Source organism: Anabrus simplex, chromosome 1 (genome assembly GCF_040414725.1).
Source record: "Anabrus simplex isolate iqAnaSimp1 chromosome 1, ASM4041472v1, whole genome shotgun sequence".
NCBI classification, from domain to species: domain Eukaryota; kingdom Metazoa; phylum Arthropoda; class Insecta; order Orthoptera; family Tettigoniidae; genus Anabrus; species Anabrus simplex.
In genome coordinates, this window is record NC_090265.1 from 396,260,137 (window position 1) to 396,282,019 (window position 21,883).

The window sequence follows — 21,883 nt, forward strand, 5'->3', positions numbered from 1 at the left end:
TAAACAATGCAAGGACTCTAAGGGCATCGTGGATGCCAACCCACGCTCCCAAGTTGAGAGCCCCTGGATCCCTTTTAGTCGCCTCTTACGACAGGCAGGGGATACCGTGGGTGATTTGATTGTTGTAGGGTTTGTGATACTAGAAGACTAGTGAACAATCTGAAGAACTTCTTGGAGTCTAATAAATTTAATTTTCTGACGTTAGAGTATCTTCGAGGCTTCTATACTAGATCATGGACTAGTACGCTAATTTAGGCGTAATTACTGAAGTGATTTTTTAAATATTATTCACCGAAATTATTTCCCAATTTTAACTATCAAGCTTCTGTGTCATAGGTTAGTATGTTGGCCTTTCGTCCAAGCTGTCTCGGGTTCGATTCCCGGCAAGGTCAGATTTTAACTTTCATTAGTTAATTCTTCTGGCTTGGTGGCTGGACATTTGTGCCGACTTCATTAGAAGTTATCCTAGGTAGGATCTCATCTCACAGACGTGCAGGTCTCCTATACGGCGTCAACTTTAAGACCTATATCAGGCCTCTCCGGAGGCCACACGCCATTATTAGTAGTAACATTTTCCTTAGTGGAATAAATGCATGATTAGAATTCTACATAAATATGGAAATAGCATACCTTAGTGTATATCTCCATAATAGTAAAGTCGCTTGAATAAACTATATGAATTTCTGATTACGAGCGGTACAGAGAATTGGGCAACAAAGTTGAAGCAATCAGGAATAAAAATATAAAACAATAAATGAGAATGCATGATGTGAAACAGTCGAATCACCTGCAATTTCATAAAGCGCAAACATTAAAATAATAGTTATTGCGTGTGGTAAATCAAATCCGATTTCTCACCCCGAAACTAAAAGGAATTAAGAGAATGCTAAGAAGATTCTGAAGTTGAAAGAAGAGGCTTCGTTATTGAGGAACATTTTCCAACTCTGTAGGCCTGCACGAAACTTCAAGTGTCCAATGTGTCTAGCTTTGGTTCGAGAGAGTTTTCCTTCGCGTATACGGCTCAAGCTGCGGCGGATCTGTCAGATGTATTACTCGCGAAACTTTTCCTGATAAATATTTGTACGGGGGTGAGGAGTAAGGAGAGAACTAGCCCGGTTCCGGTAATACTGCCAACTGAATGGAAATGAAATATGAATTTAATCGATAGTAATTTTCTGAACTTGTATTATCTTCAGCCAACAACAGTGTGACATACATGTATTTCCCGATGCGAATTTTGTTCCTAGCATGAATTCTATATGTTGGTTTTGCTGTGTAAACAACAGTACTAGTACGTAAAGTGTACGCCACATGTCACACGGCGATTGATAATTTGTGTTCAAAGGTTGCCAATACGATTCCCGTAGATTGTCGAGGTCTACCGATTCAGCACTAGGGAGTCCAGGTATCAGTAACAGTTTCACGAGTAATGCTTCCAAAGATGATCCGAATTTATGTAGGCTACCGTAATTCGTGTGGGTAAAGCTCCAAGAACATTAGCGACAAATCAAGTAGAGAGAACTGTTATATACAATAAGTACAAGAATAAATGTATTATTAATCCAGGGACATGAAACGGAACTGTATAGCAAAGACGCACAGTGCAGTTCATACCCCATCCCCTCCCTAACGCCGAACCCTGTGTGCATTTTTTAGACAGTAGTAAAATAATGTACTTTAGACATAGGAATCGCAGGAGTCTAGAGAGGACCAAGAAAATTTTGTGTTGAACAACGTCTCGAAGAACCGCAGTTCTCTATGTTAATGCGTTCTTCATGAAAGTTCAAAAGAACTATACTGCTAATAATAAGAGTTGGCATCTGACATTTCTTAGAGGGAGGTCCGTTTACTGCCTGCCGAGGCGGGATAAAGGGAGTGGCTGTGTGGTTGCCATGGAAACGAGGGTGGGGCAACTGCGGTTGCCATGGAGATAAAACTTCAGGGCAGCTCGTCTTGCTGGGAGTTGCCAAACCTGTCACTGTCACTGATAAGAACCTGATTGTTTGTGATCGCAAATGGGACGACACCGCCTGGCCAGGTAGTCTACAACAGATCACAGCGGTCAGAATGAAGGAGGAACAAGTGAGCCGGAAGCGAGGGGTAAGAGTATGTAGAAAGGAATGCTGGAATGTGGCAACATCGTGAAATGGCACGTGCAGTGCTCCTCCCTCCAACCTTACCTGTCAGACGCCAACTTTAGTTAAGTCTAGTATACTTGTCACTTTTCTTTCTCGATAAGCATGAAAGTTTATCCCTCCCCCGTTATTTACCAGATCTCAACACACCAGTAGATTTTACAATAGAATGAAAGCATAGTTTACTCAATGGAATATTTTGCTGCGTAGGATATATTCCTTTTTATAACGCAGAAGTAGGCCCTCCCACAAGCCAGATACCTGCCAAGGACAGCAGGTTGAGTACTTCTACATCCGCAAGCTTAGGTTATGTAATTGTATTACAGATACGAGTTAAGTATAGGATGTTAGCAAAGCTGTCGAATTGGACATACGCGACTGGAGTGAGGTTAGAAAAACACAACTAAATTCTTTCTTCAGGACAGAAGAAAAGATTGAACATTAAACGGCTTTAATATGTTTCTTTTGTTGGGGAACATGATATACATATCTCCTTCATTAGAATTTTGCATCAAGGTGAAGTCAAAAATACAAACTCATTTTTCCTACGCAATACGTTTATGACCCAAAAATATGTATTTATTCAAACAGCTCCTAGTCACTGCATCCTTCACTGCCACCCTTACTATGAGCAGTTACTTCCACTTCCGTAAACCATACGCTACTTGTAACTTCAACCTAAAGTCAGCTTTGTTTCACACACATTCATTCTTACTTGTTAACTTCCTTAACCTCAAATTTAAAGTAGCATTACTCTTGTAAACCCATTGATATTTGAGATATTTGAACTAATTTACTGCTCAATAAGTTATCTCTAAAAATAAATCAACAGAAAACATTTTTCAATTCAATTGACTGACAACACAGTACAACAGTGAATTGCTCTCAGACAATATATCAATTACCATGTTTTCAGACACGCTGATTACGAAGATAAGATTTTCGTATCATCTAGCATTGAGATGCTTGTATCGTACCCTGCAGCGGGACTTTCTTCGGGAGCGGAAGGCACGATAGTCTCCCTGTCTGGACATCTTTCTTACTACACCTCTTGGTTTTATTAATCTAAAGGAATGTTAAACCTCCAGTTCCCTATTTCTTTAATATGAAATAAATACGATAGTATGGAAACAATTTTTAAGGTTCTGAACGATACAGAACACGGGTGGCAGATTTGTGCAGATCTATATCTAAGTGATAGGTATAAGTGAGTCGAAATGTAGTGACAATTTTAATGCCCAAAATCATCCACTGACCAGAATTCAAAACGTTATGTATGTATGTACGTAGGTATGTATGAATGTGAATTTAAAACAATCAGTGGATCCGACCAGCAATGCCCCACATTCCCAGAAACTAGCGTAAAAGAATAGTATTACTGACCAAGGGACTGCTTCTAAAGTACAATCCTGAATCGATGATGCTTGTCTAAAGCGGTCCAAAATCCAGGCCATAGGCCCCTCATAATGGTACTTATCGCTAGTAAAGTAGAACCATTGTACTTGCCATGCTGCGGCACTAATCAAACGTAGCGTTGACTCGCGGTATTCTACACATTTTGGTACTGCTCACAGGTAATGCAATACGCACATGTAACGCAGACCTATGGCGCCTCAGTGTGAGAAACACCATTTTCAGGCAACGCAAACCTATGGTGTTCCTCACATAGGTGTACTAATCACAGGGACTCTTACTATCCTATGGGGTTCCTCACACAGTGTGTACTAATCATAGGTACTGTAAAATCCATCCTGATTCACACAGGCCCGGTTGTATAAAGACATCTAACTGGAGATCAATTAAGAACTTAGTTCTGAAAATGAACTGAGATTACGACTTCATCGCGTTGTATAAAACTGAACTCGGTTCACACATGTGAAGTTCAAATGTAACCGGAGTTCAAAAAAGTGGACGTGGCAACACCGCAAGACAAATGAAATACGAAATAACTCGGCCCGTTGGATAATACTTAAATGTTGGGATTGACCTGGCCGTGACTGCTGAAGAGGTAGAAGAAGAAAATATTGTGATCTCGCGAAGTAAACATATTCTCTTCACTAAACATGGAAGGAACTTCAAAGAAGCGTTCTGCGAATTTCACAGCGAAGGAAAAGGATGATCTGGTTGATATTGTATTATCGAGGTACAAAAATATAATAGAGAATAAAAGAACCGATATGGTGACTTCGAAATTGAAAGAGAAGGCCTGGAAAGAAATTAAAACAGAGTTCAATTCCAGTAGTATGGGTGTCCAGAGGGACTGGAAAAGTCTTAGGTTATGTTATGAGAACATAAAGAAGAGGACCAAGAAATCACTCGCAAATGAAAAGGTAAGTGTCAAGTACTTTTTTTTATTTTGTGGGTAGAGTAGTTTATATTTATAATAATTCATATTCATGTCATCTAATCAACGTACATTAATATGGTACTCATTGTAACGAACTTGTTTTATGTTTTCAGACTGAACTACATAAAACAGGCGGAGGCAATGCTGTTATTTCCACACTGAGTAGCACGGAAGAAAAGTTAATTGGTGCACTACAGCAGCAGTTTTTACCGTTATCAAATCCTTTTGATGACGATCACAATTTCCATGCTGCGGTAGATGACTCGAGCAGGCAGCAACCTGAAGTGTTAATAGAGGTGGTAGAGGATGTGGAAGTGGATGAGGAAGCTGTAATAAAGGAAATTCCTGTTGTAAACAGTGCGCTTCCTCCAAAAGAAAGTGTGGCCCGGCATGAAGCATCTAGTTCAGCGTCCGGAAGGAAGAGAGGCGACAGCTTGTACCAGTTGAAACAAGAATTTTATGCTAAAAGGTTAAAGTGTCTAGAACGTGAACATGAACTTAGAGTGCGGAATTTAGAAATGGATTATAAAATAAAAGAACTTCAACTTAAAAGTCTTCAGAATTAAGCTTATCAGGTTGTGAAAGAAGTCTTCAAAAGCATTTCAGGTTGTAAAATATGTGAAATTAAAATGTTAAGATTAGTAGCTAATTCCTCAGTTTATATTCATTTACACGATACATATTACGTTGTTGCTCACTTCCACTGTGTTCTATCTGTAGGAGTAGTATTTGCAATTATAGCCGGATTTATTCAATGATATCCTTTATTTACAGGATTGGCATTAAACCCATATAATTAAAATTCCAATTTACAACTATATTTGTAGGTGTAAACTTAACGTTCTTTCCCCCAACATTTCTTAGGATTAGCTGGTATAGCACGACGTTACTCTGATTATCCAAATAGTTATACTTCAAAGAAATATTGTTTCAAGATTGATCAACAATCTCAGTTATTGGAATTATTTTCCTTTTCCATTATGTGAGAAGTATTAATTTCAAATTGAACTGTATTATTCCCTATAAACATGGTAAGCTCATGATTTCATCAATTATAGATCCATACTTCGGAAATATGTTTACCAAAAATATAGATCTAATATCTATTCATCTAACAACCAGTATTTTAAATACAGAGGCTACACCTCACCTTATCGAACTTTAAACCTAATCACTTAATTACTTTAAAAACGACTTAATTCTCGCTTTAATTGTAAAAATCACAATACGCACAGTATTATGTGAATAAGTTGTTAATAACAGCAAATTTAGAAATGGATTACAAAATAAAATAACTTCAGTTCAAACGTCTTCAAAATTAAATTTAAGCATTTAAGCTTGTGAAATGCGATGTCAAATTGGTACAACTTTATCTAAGGCTCACCAGCGCAGAACCGCTGTTTAATGTTCACTTGTCACTGATTAGTTTCTAGTATGACGTACCAATGTATTCGTTGCTATGGTGATCAAGTAACTGTTGAAAATTGACATTGGTGTTTGTGGAGATCGCAATTAAGGTATGTTCTATGTTGGTATAAAAGTTTCTTTTTTTCTATATCCTTTGTGTGTATGAAATAATTTTTCTAGTGACGGAGCCATTGGTCTCGATACGTTAGGTCCGGCTAGTGACAAAACCATTGGTATGTGATCAAGGAAAGGGGGTTTGGGGGCATAATCCCCCAGGTTAGAAGCGGCTTTAGGTGGTGGTGGTGATTATTGTTTTAAGAGGAAGTACAACTAGGCAACCATCCTCTATAGAAGCGGCTTTAGGCCTCCATTTCTTATTCATATTACAACCGGGCGAGTTGGCCGTGCGGTTAGGAGTGTGCAGCTGTGAGCTTGCATCCGGGAGATAATGGGTGATATGAATAAAAATAAGGTGTAACTCGGAGACAAGTCTCGAAGGAGGATTGAGACGGAAGTCACTTGCGAGACAGAACTCGTCATGTATATGAATAAAGTTTGTTTCTCGCTAACGAGACTTGTCTCCTTCCACTTGAGATGAGTCTCGCACACTGGCTCTGGTATCTGTCAGCTGACGAGTGAATTAACAATCGGAGAGCTACAAAGAGTGGTTATGTTGGAACAGATAAAATTTTTAGATTTACAAGCGAAAAAGATTGAAAAGCGACAGTGTGTTCTCGATAAAACAAAACAACTCATTTCAGTGCCAAAACAGGTTTTGCAACTGCAAATGGAAAATCTTTTACATGAAAGGGAGAAAAGAGCAGACAAACAAGTACAACCGAAATGGAACACCCACCGATATTTTTTTCATGTAGATTCCTTCTTGACAGCCTTTTCTTCAGTTGTGTTTCACTTGGGAGCCTATTCTGCAAACTATACCTTTCTTATTAATTAATATTCAATAATCACTACAGTTATTTCAATTCTTTCTAGGCTTACATAAATGTAGTGGCTTGTACACTTGGTATACTTGCATCCCAGCTTGTTAGCGACTGATTTAAGGTTTCTTTTTTTGTAAGTTTCCTTCAAGATATTATGTAAGAAGTTACATTGTATTTATCATCACATTTAGGATCCACATTCAAATGCATAATTTTCTGCGGTCATTGAATGTCACTCAAACACTTTTTAAACACGCTTCGTACTTCATTCTTCATGAATATGAAGAGTTTATTGATCATACCTGTGCATAGCGAGGGGTGTTTCTGCATATAATGTACTTTTTCTACAATTTGTTTTACATCGCACCGACACAGATAGGTCTTACGGCGACGATGGGATAGGTTTAGGAGTGGGATGGAAGCGACCGTGGCCTTAATTAAGGTACAGTCTCAGCATTTGCCGGGTGTGAAAATGGAAAACCACGGAAAACGATATTCAGGGTTGCCGACAGTGGGGCTTGAACCCACTACCTCCCGAATGTAAGCTCACAGCTGCACACCCAACTCACCTGCTATTTAATATACAACCAATACCTATATACTGTTGCATAAACTGTCTAAATTTTAAACTTAAAAAATTATAGAAATAATACAAAATGCTATCCATATTCATAAACGAATATAACTAACAAGGGAGTTGTTTGATTTGGACCGGACGAATTGCAATGAAACTTAGTAACATTATGAACTAAGATATCCGGAACTCAATGGTGATAACCGTTCTGCCGTGAAATAATATTTTTGTACCGGTATTTATTGACTGTAAATTCTTGCTCCAGTTTTAAATGGAACGTGGTGTGTAGATGGCAGCAATTTCAATGAAATATGGTAGGATGATCAGTTAAGACATCAGAACATTGCTGCATGATCGACATCGTTATATAGGTTATTCGCAGTGTGACAAAATGAGACTCAACAAGAATCCAAAAGTTTAAGGCTATTCATAGCATGCAAGTTTATATACAAATGACGAGGATTTCATATCACACATTTTAGCTTCAATTGTAAACGACAAAGAAGTATTAAAAGCCTAATATTTTGAAATATTCATATACTGTGCACATTAGTAAAATGGGTTTGACGAGCAAGACATTCTGTTCATGTTGTCAAAATCTCATTTTCACTCTAAAGTGCACTGTTTAATGTAACTTTAAAATAGAACTATCGGTGCATTTCTACAGTGCATATGTGAGGTCGATACAGCTGCAAACCACCCAGCTGTTCTTTAGCAATTAATTATAACAATGTCATTGATTTTATGACAAAGTGAATATCAGCAATAAATTTAATACAGGTGGATTGACAATTCATCGAATTTTCATCGAAACCTGTCTGATCCAAACCAAATGTTTCACTTGTAGTATTCGACACAAGTGAGATTTTGGTGGGATGGTTGAGAAAGAACAGCACTCATAGAGGCAGCAAATCATTGGCCGAATAATGTCATTATTCGAATCTGTTAATGTTGTGAAACCAGTTACAGCATATTTTTTTCAAGGGTCCGAGCTGCCGGTTGAAACTTTTAAATAAACTTAGAAACAGTGCTATCGAAAAAAGCATGGGCAGGGAATTTTACGGCACTTGAAGTAAACATAAATGGGATAGCTTACACCAGGACCAAAGATACTCACACATTCGTTCAATACCATTTGGCCAACATGTGATAGAGAGCGATAATTTTCAGACTTGAAGAAATATCCTTCCAGATATCAAAATGTGAATGATAATAATAGGTAATAATTTCATGTGGCTATTTCTAGCCTGGAACCGCCCTTGTAAGGCAGACCCTCCGACGAGGATGGGTGTCATCTGCCTCCGTGTAGTGGAGGCTAGTGTTGTGAGTTGCAGGAATGTTAAGGATTTAAGGTTCATATACATTCGAGACATGTCTTAATATTTATGAGACAAAAGATACGTCTCCGGTTCATTCATATCACCCATTGGGTTCGAATCCCACTGTCGGCAGCCCTGAAGATGGTTTTCCGTTTCCCACTTTCACACTACGCAAATGCTGGGGCTGTACCTTAATTTTTTTTTTTTTTTTGCTAGTTGCTTTACGTCGCACCGACACAGATAGGTCTTATGGCGACGATGGGACAGGAAAGGGCTGGGAGTAGGAAGGAAGCGGCTGCAGCTATCAAGCTCGGTGTACCTTAATTAAGGCTACAGCCGTTTCCTCCCAACTCCTAGGCCTTTCCTATCCCATCGTCGCTATAAGACCTATCTGTGTCAGTGCGACGTAAAGCCACTAACCGAAAAAATAAAAAATTCAAATTACATCATAAGTCGCATTATTCCAAGATTGTAAAATCATGGCTGGTGGTGGCATGCATTTATTTTGCCACTAGCTGAAGTGTTACTCTTTGAAACGTCACTCCCACAATTCAAGACAGTGAGAAGTTCTGCCTTGAATTATGGGAACGACATTTCAATGGCGTATTCTTCAACCAATGGCAGAGTCCATGTCCATTTGCCCACATGATTATTATGTTATTTATTCTTTCCATGCTGAGGTGCTCACATTAACTGTGCCATTGTCATACTGTACATCGCATAATTAATGACAATAATTTTTGCCGTGTCTGTCTCATGGCCTTCTGAGTAAACAATATATTTTAAAAAGAGTAACTACTTAAGTATCATTAAATTGAGGTTTGCCAATCAATTACAATAGGCTTATGAAATCATGTCACTAATCCGTAACAAATGTAAACTTTCCAGGAGGTCACAAAATATAAAAACAAGCACAGTAAATAAACAGCCATCCATATTTTATTTTTCCTTTCCGTGCTGAGGTGCTACACATTATAACCGTGTCATTGTCATGCTATACAACGCATAATTAATGTCAATAATTTTAGGCATTTCTCACTCGTGGCCTTCTGAATGAACAATATTAAAAGAGTAACTACTTAAGTATCGTGAAGTCGATGTTGGCCAATTACAATAGGCGTATGAAATAATGTCACTAACCAGTAACACATGTAAACTTTGCAGATCACAAAATATAAAAACGAGCACAGTAAATAAACAGCCATTCATATTTTATGTTTTTCTTTCCGTGCTGAGGAGCTACACATTATAACCGTGTCATTGTCAAGCTGTACAACGCATAATTAACGTCAATAATTTTAGGCGTGTCACTCATGGCCTGAGTTAAACAATATATTTTAAAAAGAGTAACTACTTAAGTATTGTTACATCAATGTTCGCCAACTACAACAGGCTTATGAAATAATGTCACTAACTGGTAACATGAAACTTTGCAGAGGTCACAAAATACATCAATGTTCGCCAATTACAACAGGCTTATGAAATATCACTAACCGGTAACACAAAACTTTGCAGAGGTCACAAAATATAAAAAGAAGTACAGTAAATATACAGCCATCCATATGTTATTTATCATTTCCATGCAGAGGTGCTACACATCAACTGTGCCATTGTCATGCTGTGCAACGCATAATTAATGTCAATTTTAGGCATTTCTCACTCATGATCTTCTGAGTAAACAATATATTTTAAAAAGAGTAATCACATAAGTATCGGTGTTGGCCAATTGCAATAGGCTTATAAAATCATGTCACTAACCCGTAACAAATGTAAACTTTGCAGGAGGTCACAAAATATAAAAACAACCACAGTAAACAAACAGCCATCCATATTTTATTTTTCCTTTCCGTGCTGAGGTGCTACACATTATAACCGTGTCATTGTCATGCTGTACAATGCATAATTAACGTCAATAATTTTAGGCTTCTCACTCATGGCCTTCTGAGTAAACAATATACAGTAGAGTCTCGATTATCCGACGTAAACGGGACCTGGAGTACGTCGGATCACCGAAAATGTCGGATAATACAGAATAATTTTGAAAATGAACTGAAACAAACAGGAAGGCTTGCTTTACGGTGCTCTGTTTTTACCAATTCAATTGTACAGTACATGCAGTATTAAATGAAAACATTCCAGATGTCTTACGAAAAAAAACTTTTCTCCACAGATATTAAGCTACCTAACACCGTACCGTTTTTGCCACCGATCGCGCCACCCAGCACTGGCAGAAAAATTAGGGTCCCCTTCATTAAACTCCTCCTGGAAATACACAGCCTTTTCCTGCAGAATGGTGCCAGATATTGGCAGGCCCTTTTCCCGGTGTTGAGATACCAAAGAAATAGTGCTTCACTTACTTTTTCGTACTGACATTTTTTCATTGTTTTTCTCTGCTCTTGTAGAGCACATCTTTTCAATTTCTTCTCTCTGTATTTTCCATTCTCCCACTGTAACACGTCCAACACCATAATCTGAAGCCACATTTTGAAGAATTTCCCTTTTGTCAAGTCTCTTTAATGCACTCAATTTGCATTCTATAGAAACCGTCACTTTCTTCCATTTACTCGCCATACAGAGGATATGAAAACTATAACATCCGCACCCAACCAATACTACAATGACTGAAGACTTACTGCACCTGTCCTTGAGAAAAACCCACTCCTACCGCCAGCGTTCAGGCCAGTGCTTGTCCCAAGGTCGCATCCTCCACAGCGGGTGTGTCTCAATTTAGTCTCCACCAAAAGCTGAAATTAAGTCTAACAGTGTCGGATAACACGGAATGTCGGATAAGCGAAGGTCGGATGAGCGAGACTCTACTGTATTTTAAAAAGAGTAATCACTTAAGTATCGATGTTCGCCAATTGCAATGGGCTTATGAAATCATGTCACTAACCGGTAACACACGTAAATTTTGCAGAGGTCACAAAATATAAAAACAAGCACAGTAAATAAACAGCCGTCCATATGCAGAAGGAACGACTATCAGCTTTCATTCAGCATTCACCGACATAGACTTCGAAGGGAGAATATTTACGGTACCAAAACAATTTTCTGTACACTGTTACAATAAGTTCTGAAGGGAAAATCAACGCTAATAACTCCACGCCAATGGATATACATTTGCTAAATATAACTGAAACTTTATATTTCTCCAACAACTGTGAAATAACATCAAATCCTTTGAGCTGAAAAATGTATGGGATCTTCAGCATTTCAAAATAAAACTTCATTGAAAAACAAAAAGACATCTCCACTCAAAACAATATTAACAAAATGACTATAAAAGTAGATCTGCAGAGAAAATTCCTTCTGGGTAAGTTACTTTGGTGTTTACGTATCAGCAAATCTAGTTCAAATCATGGTATTAATTCACACCACACAACACGAACAGTGAGTAACCTACGTACATAGTATTACGTGAATAAGTTGTTAATAATTGCAGTTTGCACTGCAGTATTTTCTCCCCTCCGTCCTTCATTTGGAGTCACTTCTGGGAGGTCTATGTAAGGCATTTCCTCTCTTGCAGCATGGTGATCGATATCAGGTAAGTCATCATTTGCACTTATAGCCACATTGCTTAATACAAATGTAGCTACAATAATTGGAGGAACTCGAGGAAGTTTGACTTGAAGCTTCATCCTCAGGCATGGAAATCTTCTCTTAACCATTCCGAAGGCCCTTTCAATTGCAGATCTAGTTCTTCTATGTGCACGGTTGTAAGCACGTTCGGCATCTGTTTCCTCATGTAAAACAGGAGTCAGTAGATAGCGACAACAACTGTATCCACTATCGCCTAACAGTAGGCCCTGTTGAAATTCTCCAACCTCAAACTGTGCACGAATTCTGGAATTCTTAAAAATGTTACTATCATGGGCCGAACCTGGCCATCTCGCAACTACATTCCTGAATCGTAACTGAGTCACAGATGGCTTGTACGTTTAGAGAAAACCACCCATGACGATTCCGAAAAATGTCAGCATCATTACCACCAGGAGATATTATGGCCACATGAGTACAGTCTATTGCCCCCAAAATGCAGGGCAAATTGCCGATTTCGTGGAAGTCTCTCATTACCTGAACTGCTTCATGACGTTCTGTAGGCATGGTTATGAATTCTGGTCTCCATGAAGCAATTTGCCTGGTCACTTTATGAATTGTTGTGGAAGCCGTTGATTTGTCAATATTAAAGAGATCTCCAACAACCATTTGAAAACTTCCCGTGGCATAAAACCTAAGAGTTATTAATAACATACACATGGGTGACAGGGGATAATTTCTTTGAGTAGGTTTTTGTAATGTGTCCCTTAACTTTAATTCCAGTCGTTCCACATCATCTTTCGATAAACGAAATCTCATTTTGAACATTTCAATCATCGGATTCCGTCTGTGCCGAAAGACGCGAGGAGCTCGTCGTAAAATCAATTCTTCATCGGACGAAAAGTCGGAATAATCTGACATCCCTGCTAAAGAAAAGAAATTATATATATATATATAAATTGCTTTGTTTTGTAAACTTGAAACAATTTTAAAAAATTAATTATTGAAGCAGTATCATAAAACTAAGTAATAGCAACGTGTTTGTATTGCAGTAGGCTATTCACATAACCTCACTTCTGAAAAAAAAAAAAAAAAAAAAAAAAAAATCAAGCGATCTTCAGCGCATTATTATTTAACTACTAGCATTCAAATATTTATAACTCACCTCGATATTATTACGGTACGGTATTCTTACGCAGATACGATACAAGGAAACACTTTTCAAGTCTTCAGGTCTAGTTCAATGTTTAATATGAAGGGTAATGAACTGAGTTCAAGGAGATTAACCGACGAATATTCGGCAGTCAAATCTGAACTTAGATCGAGAAGAGATGATCGTAGGTTAGCGTTTATACAACGGAAAATCAAAGTTCAACTTGACTGGCAGCCATTTTTCCTCGTTAAACTCCGATCAAATGTTTTATACAACCGGGCCACACTGTCGCTACTAATCACACCTATTGCGTACCTAACAGTGGTACTACTCTCAAGTAAAGGCGACCCATGATGTTCCTCGCGTGATGGTCTCATGGTCCCAATTCGATCATCCCTTGGTCGCCCCTTTTAGCCGTCTCTTACAACAGGCAGGGGATGCCGTGGGTGTATTCATCTGCGTCCCCCACCCACAAGGAGATGTTCATGTATTAATCAACCTCGGTTTTGTGTTAGAGAAAGCTTCATAGCCTTAACTAAGCTAAGGAAATCAAGGTTAAATAAATAAAAAGCCCCGCAGATTTAGATAGATTTACTGACACGTAAAATAATTCCTACGGGACAAAATTCCGGCACCTCAGCGTCTCCGACAACCGTAAATGTAGTTAGTGGGACGCAAAACATTATTATTATTATTATTATTATTATTATTATTATTATTATTAAGAATTTGCGTAGTTTCTGTCGGGCCCCAATGTGCTGTGCGAGCGTTAAATTCAGAAATCGGGTGGATATAGGTAAATTGTCCTGCAGTTATTTCTTTCCCTGCCAACATCCACATTTCGAAGACGTTTGTAGTCAGTACTGACTGTTGCACAGAGAAACATCTCTGGGGTGAAAAGTCAGCTAAATTGATTCAAATGCCCATGTACCCATGCCTACCAGGTTAAGGTCTGAGAACTAGAGGCAGCTTAATAAAAAACAAAATAAATAACCAGCAATCTACACCATAGCATTATTAATAACTTAATCTTTAAAGGCCTTTACATGAACCGTCTTGGACACATGCTTCACGCCGTCCAACAAAAGCGCGCGTCGTCTAGAGAGCTATTTAAAACTCGCGTGTTTGCCAACATTAAGTCCCTACCCAGCCACATGACGTACTAGTACGATCTCATAATACGCCTATAGAAATACCTCTCTGCGGTAGATCGTAAACAAGTCTCACATTATTATTTACTAACTACGAGGAGTCCAGGAAGATCACACTATCCCAAAATCTATTCGTTGGAAAACATTAACATGATCTTGGGTTGATATGTCCGGCTCCATGGCTAAATGGTTAGGGTGCTGGCCTTTGGTCACAGGGGTCCCGAGTTAGATTCCCGGCAGGGTCGGAAATTGTAACTATCATTAGTTAATTTTCATAGCACGGGTGTGTGTGTGTGTGTGTGTGTGTGTGTGTGTGTGTGTGTGTGTGTGTTTCATCATCACGACGCGCAGGTCGCCTACGGGGAACAAATCGAAAGACCTGCACCTGGCGAACCGAACATGTCCTCGGACACATCCGGCACTAAAGCCATACGCTATTTCATTTTTTTCTTAATATGCCGGAAGATACTCCACAGGGAAGTGAACATCTTAATTCATAAAGGCTCTACCCAGGATTATCAGGCCTAATGAAATATTTTTTGAAGTCTACCATGCAGATTTGTATCAAAGTTCAGTTTCGTTTTTTAACCGTGAGGGTGGCTATATAATTCCGTAGACCAACCATTGAAATTTCAACAAATATTGATATTTCCTTAAAAACTTTTCATGATTTAAAAATTCCGATATGAAGTTTATTAACTAACGTGAAATTTGTTTTGAACTGCACTGCGTTGAGAACAATTTGCTGAATGCAATAGTTTGATTACAAGTAGAATTTAATTCAAAGTCTTCAAGAAATCGTTACTTCAATGAGATGTGCGATTAAACAGTCTTTCGAAGACGAAAAATATGTGAAATACTATGTAGCCCCATAGACTGACAAACTATGACGTATATCTGGAATATCCTAGAAGTTTTAATGACGAGATCATTAGTTGGCATATCGTCGTTGTACCTAAAAAATAACCGCTATGTGAAATATTTAATAATAATAATAATAATAATAATAATAATAATAATAATGGCTTTAAGTCCCACTAACTACTTTTACAGTTTTCTGAAGTGTTTCAATTTAAGAGGTCTGGCCTGAATGGTTCAGTCATCTGTAGTTCAGTGTTGTATGAATTATCAAAGAATTCCCATTCTTAATTACGTATGTGCTGCGGGTTAGTATTTCTCCGACAACACTCCCACATAGCTGTTTTTTCAGCAGTAACGATCATTCGTGCCTTTGCTGGCGGGACCTAGTGTTTACACTGCACTAAGTCTTCTGGTATGGGCTAGAGAAATTTTGTTACTTTCATTGATCTGTCTCAGCTTTATCCTTGGCTTTGACAAAATGAATGACTGAGGTATGAGTGATGCTAGTAATGCCGTTCCTTCTGCAGCCAGTCCCTGCTATGAATGGTGTGAAAATATTGCTCATAGGGTCAGTTGGTGCATGCATTTCAGTGGGCTTGGCAGACTGATATGCAATAGCAACTTCTGGCTCGGTGAGGAACGGGAAACTACCTCACTCCTCATCTCCCTAGTACGCCTCTTCAGTGATGCCTAGGCTATCTATGACAGCTGATGGCGGAACTGTTTAGGATCCAACCAGCCTTCGGGCTGAGGACTAAACATACACAACGATCATTCAATAGCTTTCAATTAAAATACATACAAAATCACATTTATGGCCTAAAATCTATCTACCTTATAAAAACAGCCATTGAATGTAAATAGGCTGAGGGCCCCAGAACTGTTGTAGCTACGGAAATACTATTTTAGTTCCCAGAACGTCAATGAAGAAACTATGCTTAGGGTGGTGGACTCAGGAATTGTACGCAGAAAAATGGAAAAGTTAATATGGATACGCGAATTGACGTTGTCAAGATAAAATCTATTACTGATGCTTTAGCTTTAGTCAGTGGCAGTTGAATCTCTCGTGTGCTTTTGAGAAGTCCAGACAACTAAATTTAATTGTCTACTTTGTGTTCTGTATGTTGATCATTCAGCCCGAAGGCTGTTTTGATCCTCAACAGTTCCACCATTAGCTGTCAGATGGACTAGACGTCATGAAGACACATTAAGAAAATAAGAAGCGAGGTAGTTTCCCATTGCTTTCCTCGCTGAACCAGAGTTATTTTACACATCCGTCTGCCAAGCCCACTGAAATGCACGCACGAACTGACTTTATGAGACATTTCCATACTATTCATAACAGGGATTGGCTGTATAAGGAATGGCATTACTAGCATTCCTCATACCTCAGTCACTTTCATATATTCAAAGCAAACGATGAGAGAGGTCAATGAAAGTAACAAATTTGTTCTATCTTATACACTAGGTCTCGCCATCAAACGCAGGTTGGTGTTCATGTAATTTTTAACTTCGAGGTTATTAGTCCTAAGATTAGCCTCGATTTAGATTTATGAGGCAATGATGAAGACAAATTTGTATTTCTGCTTAATATTTCAGGATACTTCATTCCGGTCGTTAAATATTTTCCTAATCTCGACCAAAAAAAAAGTCCAACTGTGTGCAACGAATTTCTAGGTCTCAAAGAATAAAATACATAATAAACGGTCACACTGTGGGACAGATTAGTCCTATATGTCTACGAATGGCTATGAAAATTTTATTCTGCATGCATATGAGAGTTTTGAGACTACTCAACTGTTTTCCTAGTTAAGGAAAACCGAATAGTCTAAAGGAGAATCTAGAAATAGCACTATCGCCTCTTCCTACCATTCTGAATTAGAAAGTTCCTGTACATTTTTCCAGCTCTCAGTAGCTGTTTCTGGAAGCCGCAATACTGATAAATCATTTCCACCATGCCCCTCCAATTACAGAGACCTGAAACCGATAACGAGGAGTTGCCGCTTTTAAATGCCCTTAAATACAGTGACCTCAGCCGGGATCATGGAAACCCAACAACGGTAGGTCGACCTTGTGCAATTTCCTCAGCTCATCTACAGCAGCTAAACACCCTCCAACGTACATTCACGCAACATTTTCGCACACAGGCTTTCGTGCTTTTCTGGACGATTTCAATATGAATCCTATCTACACATCTCCACACTAAGCTCGTTTTGCACATTTTCTAAGACAGCTGCAACAGAATTTCACAGGACTACTGGGGAAATATGAAAGTGTGTTACTCCTGTTAACCGTACAACAATACTCCAGGTGCCATACCTTTGCGAACAAGTTTATTTGCAACCCGTAATTTATTCGACGTGAGTAACAGGCCGGAGTTAATTGCGTATGCTTGTCAAGTGGGGCCTTCGCGCTCAACATCAGACCACCTGCAAGAACCAATACGGAGCCGCTACGTCACAGCAACTACAGTGGGCGTGCTTCCAACCGGTTGGGTAGTCAACATGGTACGAACGTGGAAACCAGAATACCAACAAATTTAGACATAAATATAAATAAAGAAGAGAAATCTTGAGGAACATTATAAGAGTGACAATTACAACTTGCTCTCCACTTAGGGTTTTCTGGAAAATACCATTATTTTAGAGTTCGAAGATATTTCCACATTTCAATACTGACAAAAATGTCTACACAGATAAAAATTTCCATATACGTATACCGCAGAGTGATAAAATTTATTAACATGGCGAATTAACTGTATTAAAAATTCTGTACAACCAATGTTAGTATACACAGAATATTAATATGGGGTAAGGCTGTGTGTCAAAGTTCATTCACTGGTGCACATAGAGCAAATATCAAGAAATAATTATTGCTCCTCCTCAATGCATTACAATAACATGTATTAATAGAGCGAAAATTATATAAAATGTCAGCTACTGTACAGAGAATAAAGAGAAGGAATTCGCAATATACATGCCGTTTCAAGAAGCTGAAGAAAGGACGTTATTTCGGTTTAGGTAACTGCGAAGCAATATATTGCACTTCAAACGATTTGATTGTTGTTTACTCACCTAAAAACTGTCTCACACGAACAGTCCATGATGTAGGTTTGATATCAAGAGCTGTCACTTTCGTTTCATCGCTCTCGCGACGTATTTTAAAAAGAGGTGTGTACTTCACATTCTTTCTCAGAGACGGCTCTTTAATAATATTTGAACTCGCGTCAGACATACTCCGATTACAGGCCAGTTTCTTCTTTCAACACACACGAATTGAATTGAGTGCGGCGTGCACGACTGAACGAGGACCACGCAAGTGACAGAATGCTGTCTACCTCGCCAGGCCGAGCAACCGACGGCAAATACAAGCTTGTCGCGCCAACCAGAACGGAGCGAGGTGAATGCGCGCATGAGCGGAGGGGACCAAGCTACCGCGGTAAGAAAGAGTAAATATAATTAGACGTAAACGTAGGTTTGGGCCTTGCTCAGCTGTCCTTACGCAAGGTTGTTCTAGTTGCAGGGAGTAAACATGCCACTTAGTAGATCGTGTTCGGAAATATTTTTTTAGAAAAAGGAAATAGAAGACAATACTGTAACAGACTAGTCCCCTAACAAACTAGAAGAATAAACAGACATCAGAGAAACGTGTGTCTATATGCAAATATTTTAGTTGTAGGCTGTGAGGGCATCATTTTATCTCTTGTCTTCGTTGTGCGGTGGGGGTGGGGATGATACACGTTTTAAGAGGAAGTACAAAAAGGCAAGGATCCTGATGCAGAGTGGGTTTCGGCCCTTTGGATTTCGTCCCGTAAGTGGCCACGGCTGGTCCGTGGTCCAACAACTCTGTACTCTGACCGGCCAACCGAGCAGAGGAGAGGTGGCCACGGCTCTACCGTGGCTCTACGCCTCTGCATTCGGGAGACGGGACAGGGCTGGACCTCACGGCTGGCCCCAACAGTCGGCTGTCCTGAGAATGGTTTTCCATTCTCCTGCACTAAGATGAATGCCGGGACAGTTCGTAGTATAGGCCACGGCCGCCCACCCCCTTACCTTCTCCGCACATCTCCTTCACCGTAGCAAATCTCCCGGCCTGAGAGACGGCGTAACCGTCTAGGAGGACCGCCTCCCCCTTCAGGGAGGAACGAAAACGTTTAGTATAAGTAGTCTTAACACCAATCAGAGAAAAGAAAAATAGAAAAGAGGGTCGATCCTTCTACGAATGCGGATATTGGCAACAAGACAAACAAAAAAGGAAGGAAGGGTGACGAAGAGCGTGAAAGTGCAAGATTCCCTATACTGCTAATAATAAGAGTTGGTGTCTGACAGGTAAGGTTGGAGGGAGGAGCACTGCACGTGCCATTTCACGATGTTGCCACATTCCAGCATTCCTTTCTACATACTCTTACCCCTCGCTTCCGGCTCACTTGTACCCTCCTTTATTCTGGCCGCTGTGATCTGTTGTAGACTACCTGGCCAGGCGGTGTCGTCCCATTTGCGATCACTCTTATACAAACAATCAGGTTCTTATCAGTGACAGTGACAGGTTTGGCAACTCCAAGCAAGACGAGCTGCCCTGAAGTGTTATCTCCATGGCAACCGCAGTCGCCCCACCCTCGTTTCCATGGCAACCACACAGCCACTCCCTTTATCCCGCCTCGGCAGGCAGTAAACGGACCTCCCTCTAAGAAATGCCAGACGCCAACTCTTATTATTAGCAGTATAGGCTTCGCAAGCCTAATACCGTCGGGATCGGAAGAGAACAAGACTTAACCAAGGGAGGTCGGATACGAAATATGAGAGTGAGGAGCGTAGCACACGTAAATGTGATCAGTGTCAGTCTCAGTTACGGAGATCCGTGGTCGTAACCCACGTTCTCAGTTTGAGAGCCCCAGGGTTACGCCTTTTAGTCGTCCCTTACGACAAACAGGGGATACCGTACATGTATTCTACCGCCCCGTCCTACGGGGAGTATGGTCATTGTTTCACTTCAAAGTCTTGGAACATCGTAATCAACTTAGTATATTTACTGTAAGTTGAATTATCTGTATGTTAGCGAGAGTGGATGAAAATCGATTGACCAAAAATATCTTCGAATACCGTATATTGAGACAACCGCGAAATAGGTGGAGGAGGTCAAGAAGGAAGCAGAAGAAATTGGAAACACAGCAGAGCTGATCCACAACAGAAAGAAATTCAGGAGACCACCTCAAAAATATCCAGTAGAAAGAGCTAATTTTGTTTATTTACCTTTTTTTTTTTTAACAATTTTGCCTTACATCACACCGACACAGACAGATCTTATGGCGACGACGGGATAGGAAATAATAATAATAATGATGTTATTTGCTTTACGTCCCACTAACTACTTTTTAAGGTCTTCGGAGACGCCGAGGTGCCGGAATTTAGTCCCGCAGGAGTTCTTTTACGTGCCAGTAAATCTGCCGACACGGGGCTGTCGTATTTGAGCACCTTCAAATACCACCGGACTGAGCCAGGATCGAACCTGCCAAGTTGGGGTTAGAAGGCCAGCGCCTTAACCGTTTGAGCCACTCAGCCCGGCCGGGGATAGGAAAGGGCAAGGTGTAGGAAGGAAGTGACCGTGGGGTTCGAACCCACTATCTCCCGAATGCAAGATGATAGCTACGTGACCCAAACCGCTCGGCCACTTTCTCGGTAGAAACACCTAAAGAGTAGGTCTAAACTGATAATATCTGAGAAGCAAAGAAGGGGAAGAAGCGAAAGAATGGGGGAAGTAAGTGGAAGATAAAAATAGATTGGCCGGAAAGCCTTCGGCTTTACGTGGTTCTCAATTGGACAAAATTTACTTCTTCCTCTTATTCTCCTTCTTTTTATCCTCACAGAAATCTGGCGACCGTTATCGAGAAAGTTATCCTATTTTGTGTTTCCCATGTCAGAGTTGCCCCCCCCCCCCTCACGTTCTGTCTTGCCTTCTGTGATCTATTGAACATTTTTATTTGAATATTATTTATTTATGGAATCAAAGTGCAGTAAGATAATGCAGTGAGCTCGCAGCTGCGATCTATAGTATTCTGTAAGCAAGAAGTCAGCTCCCGGACGAAACTGTCTTTACATCGATCTGTTTTCAGGCCAACTTTGCTTTACGGAAGCGAAAGCTGGGTGGTTTCAGGATATCTTATCCATAAGTTAGAAGTTACAGATATGAAGGTAGCGATAATGATTGCTGGTACAAACAGGTGGGAACAATGGCAGGAGGGTACTCGAAATGAGAAGAAAAAAGTTAGGAATGAACGAGATGGATGAAGCTGTGCGCATAAACCAGCTTCGGTGGTTGGGTCATGTTAGGCGAATGGAGGAGAATAGATTACCTAGGAGAATAATGGGCTCTGTTATGGAGGGTAAAATGAGTAGCGGGAGACCAAGATGACGATGGTTAGACTCAGTTTCTAGCGATTTAAAGAAATAGAAATAAATGCG

General features: G+C 39.8%; 1 protein-coding gene across 2 annotated transcripts in view; it reads right to left on the reverse strand.

Annotated features, from left to right (window-relative positions):
* LOC136856838 (lysosome membrane protein 2) overlaps nucleotides 1-18,771 on the reverse strand; it is a 140,202-nt gene extending 121,431 nt beyond the window's left edge. The window contains exon 1 of one of the 2 annotated variants that reach the window (XM_067135008.2): nucleotides 18,500-18,771. In XM_067135008.2, coding sequence (XP_066991109.2) covers nucleotides 18,500-18,659 — 160 coding nt within the window. In that variant the 5' untranslated portion in view covers nucleotides 18,660-18,771. The remainder of the gene's footprint in view (nucleotides 1-18,499) is intronic. The other variant, XM_067135009.2, reaches the window with a different exon arrangement.
* Nucleotides 18,772-21,883: the final 3,112 nt, after the last annotated feature.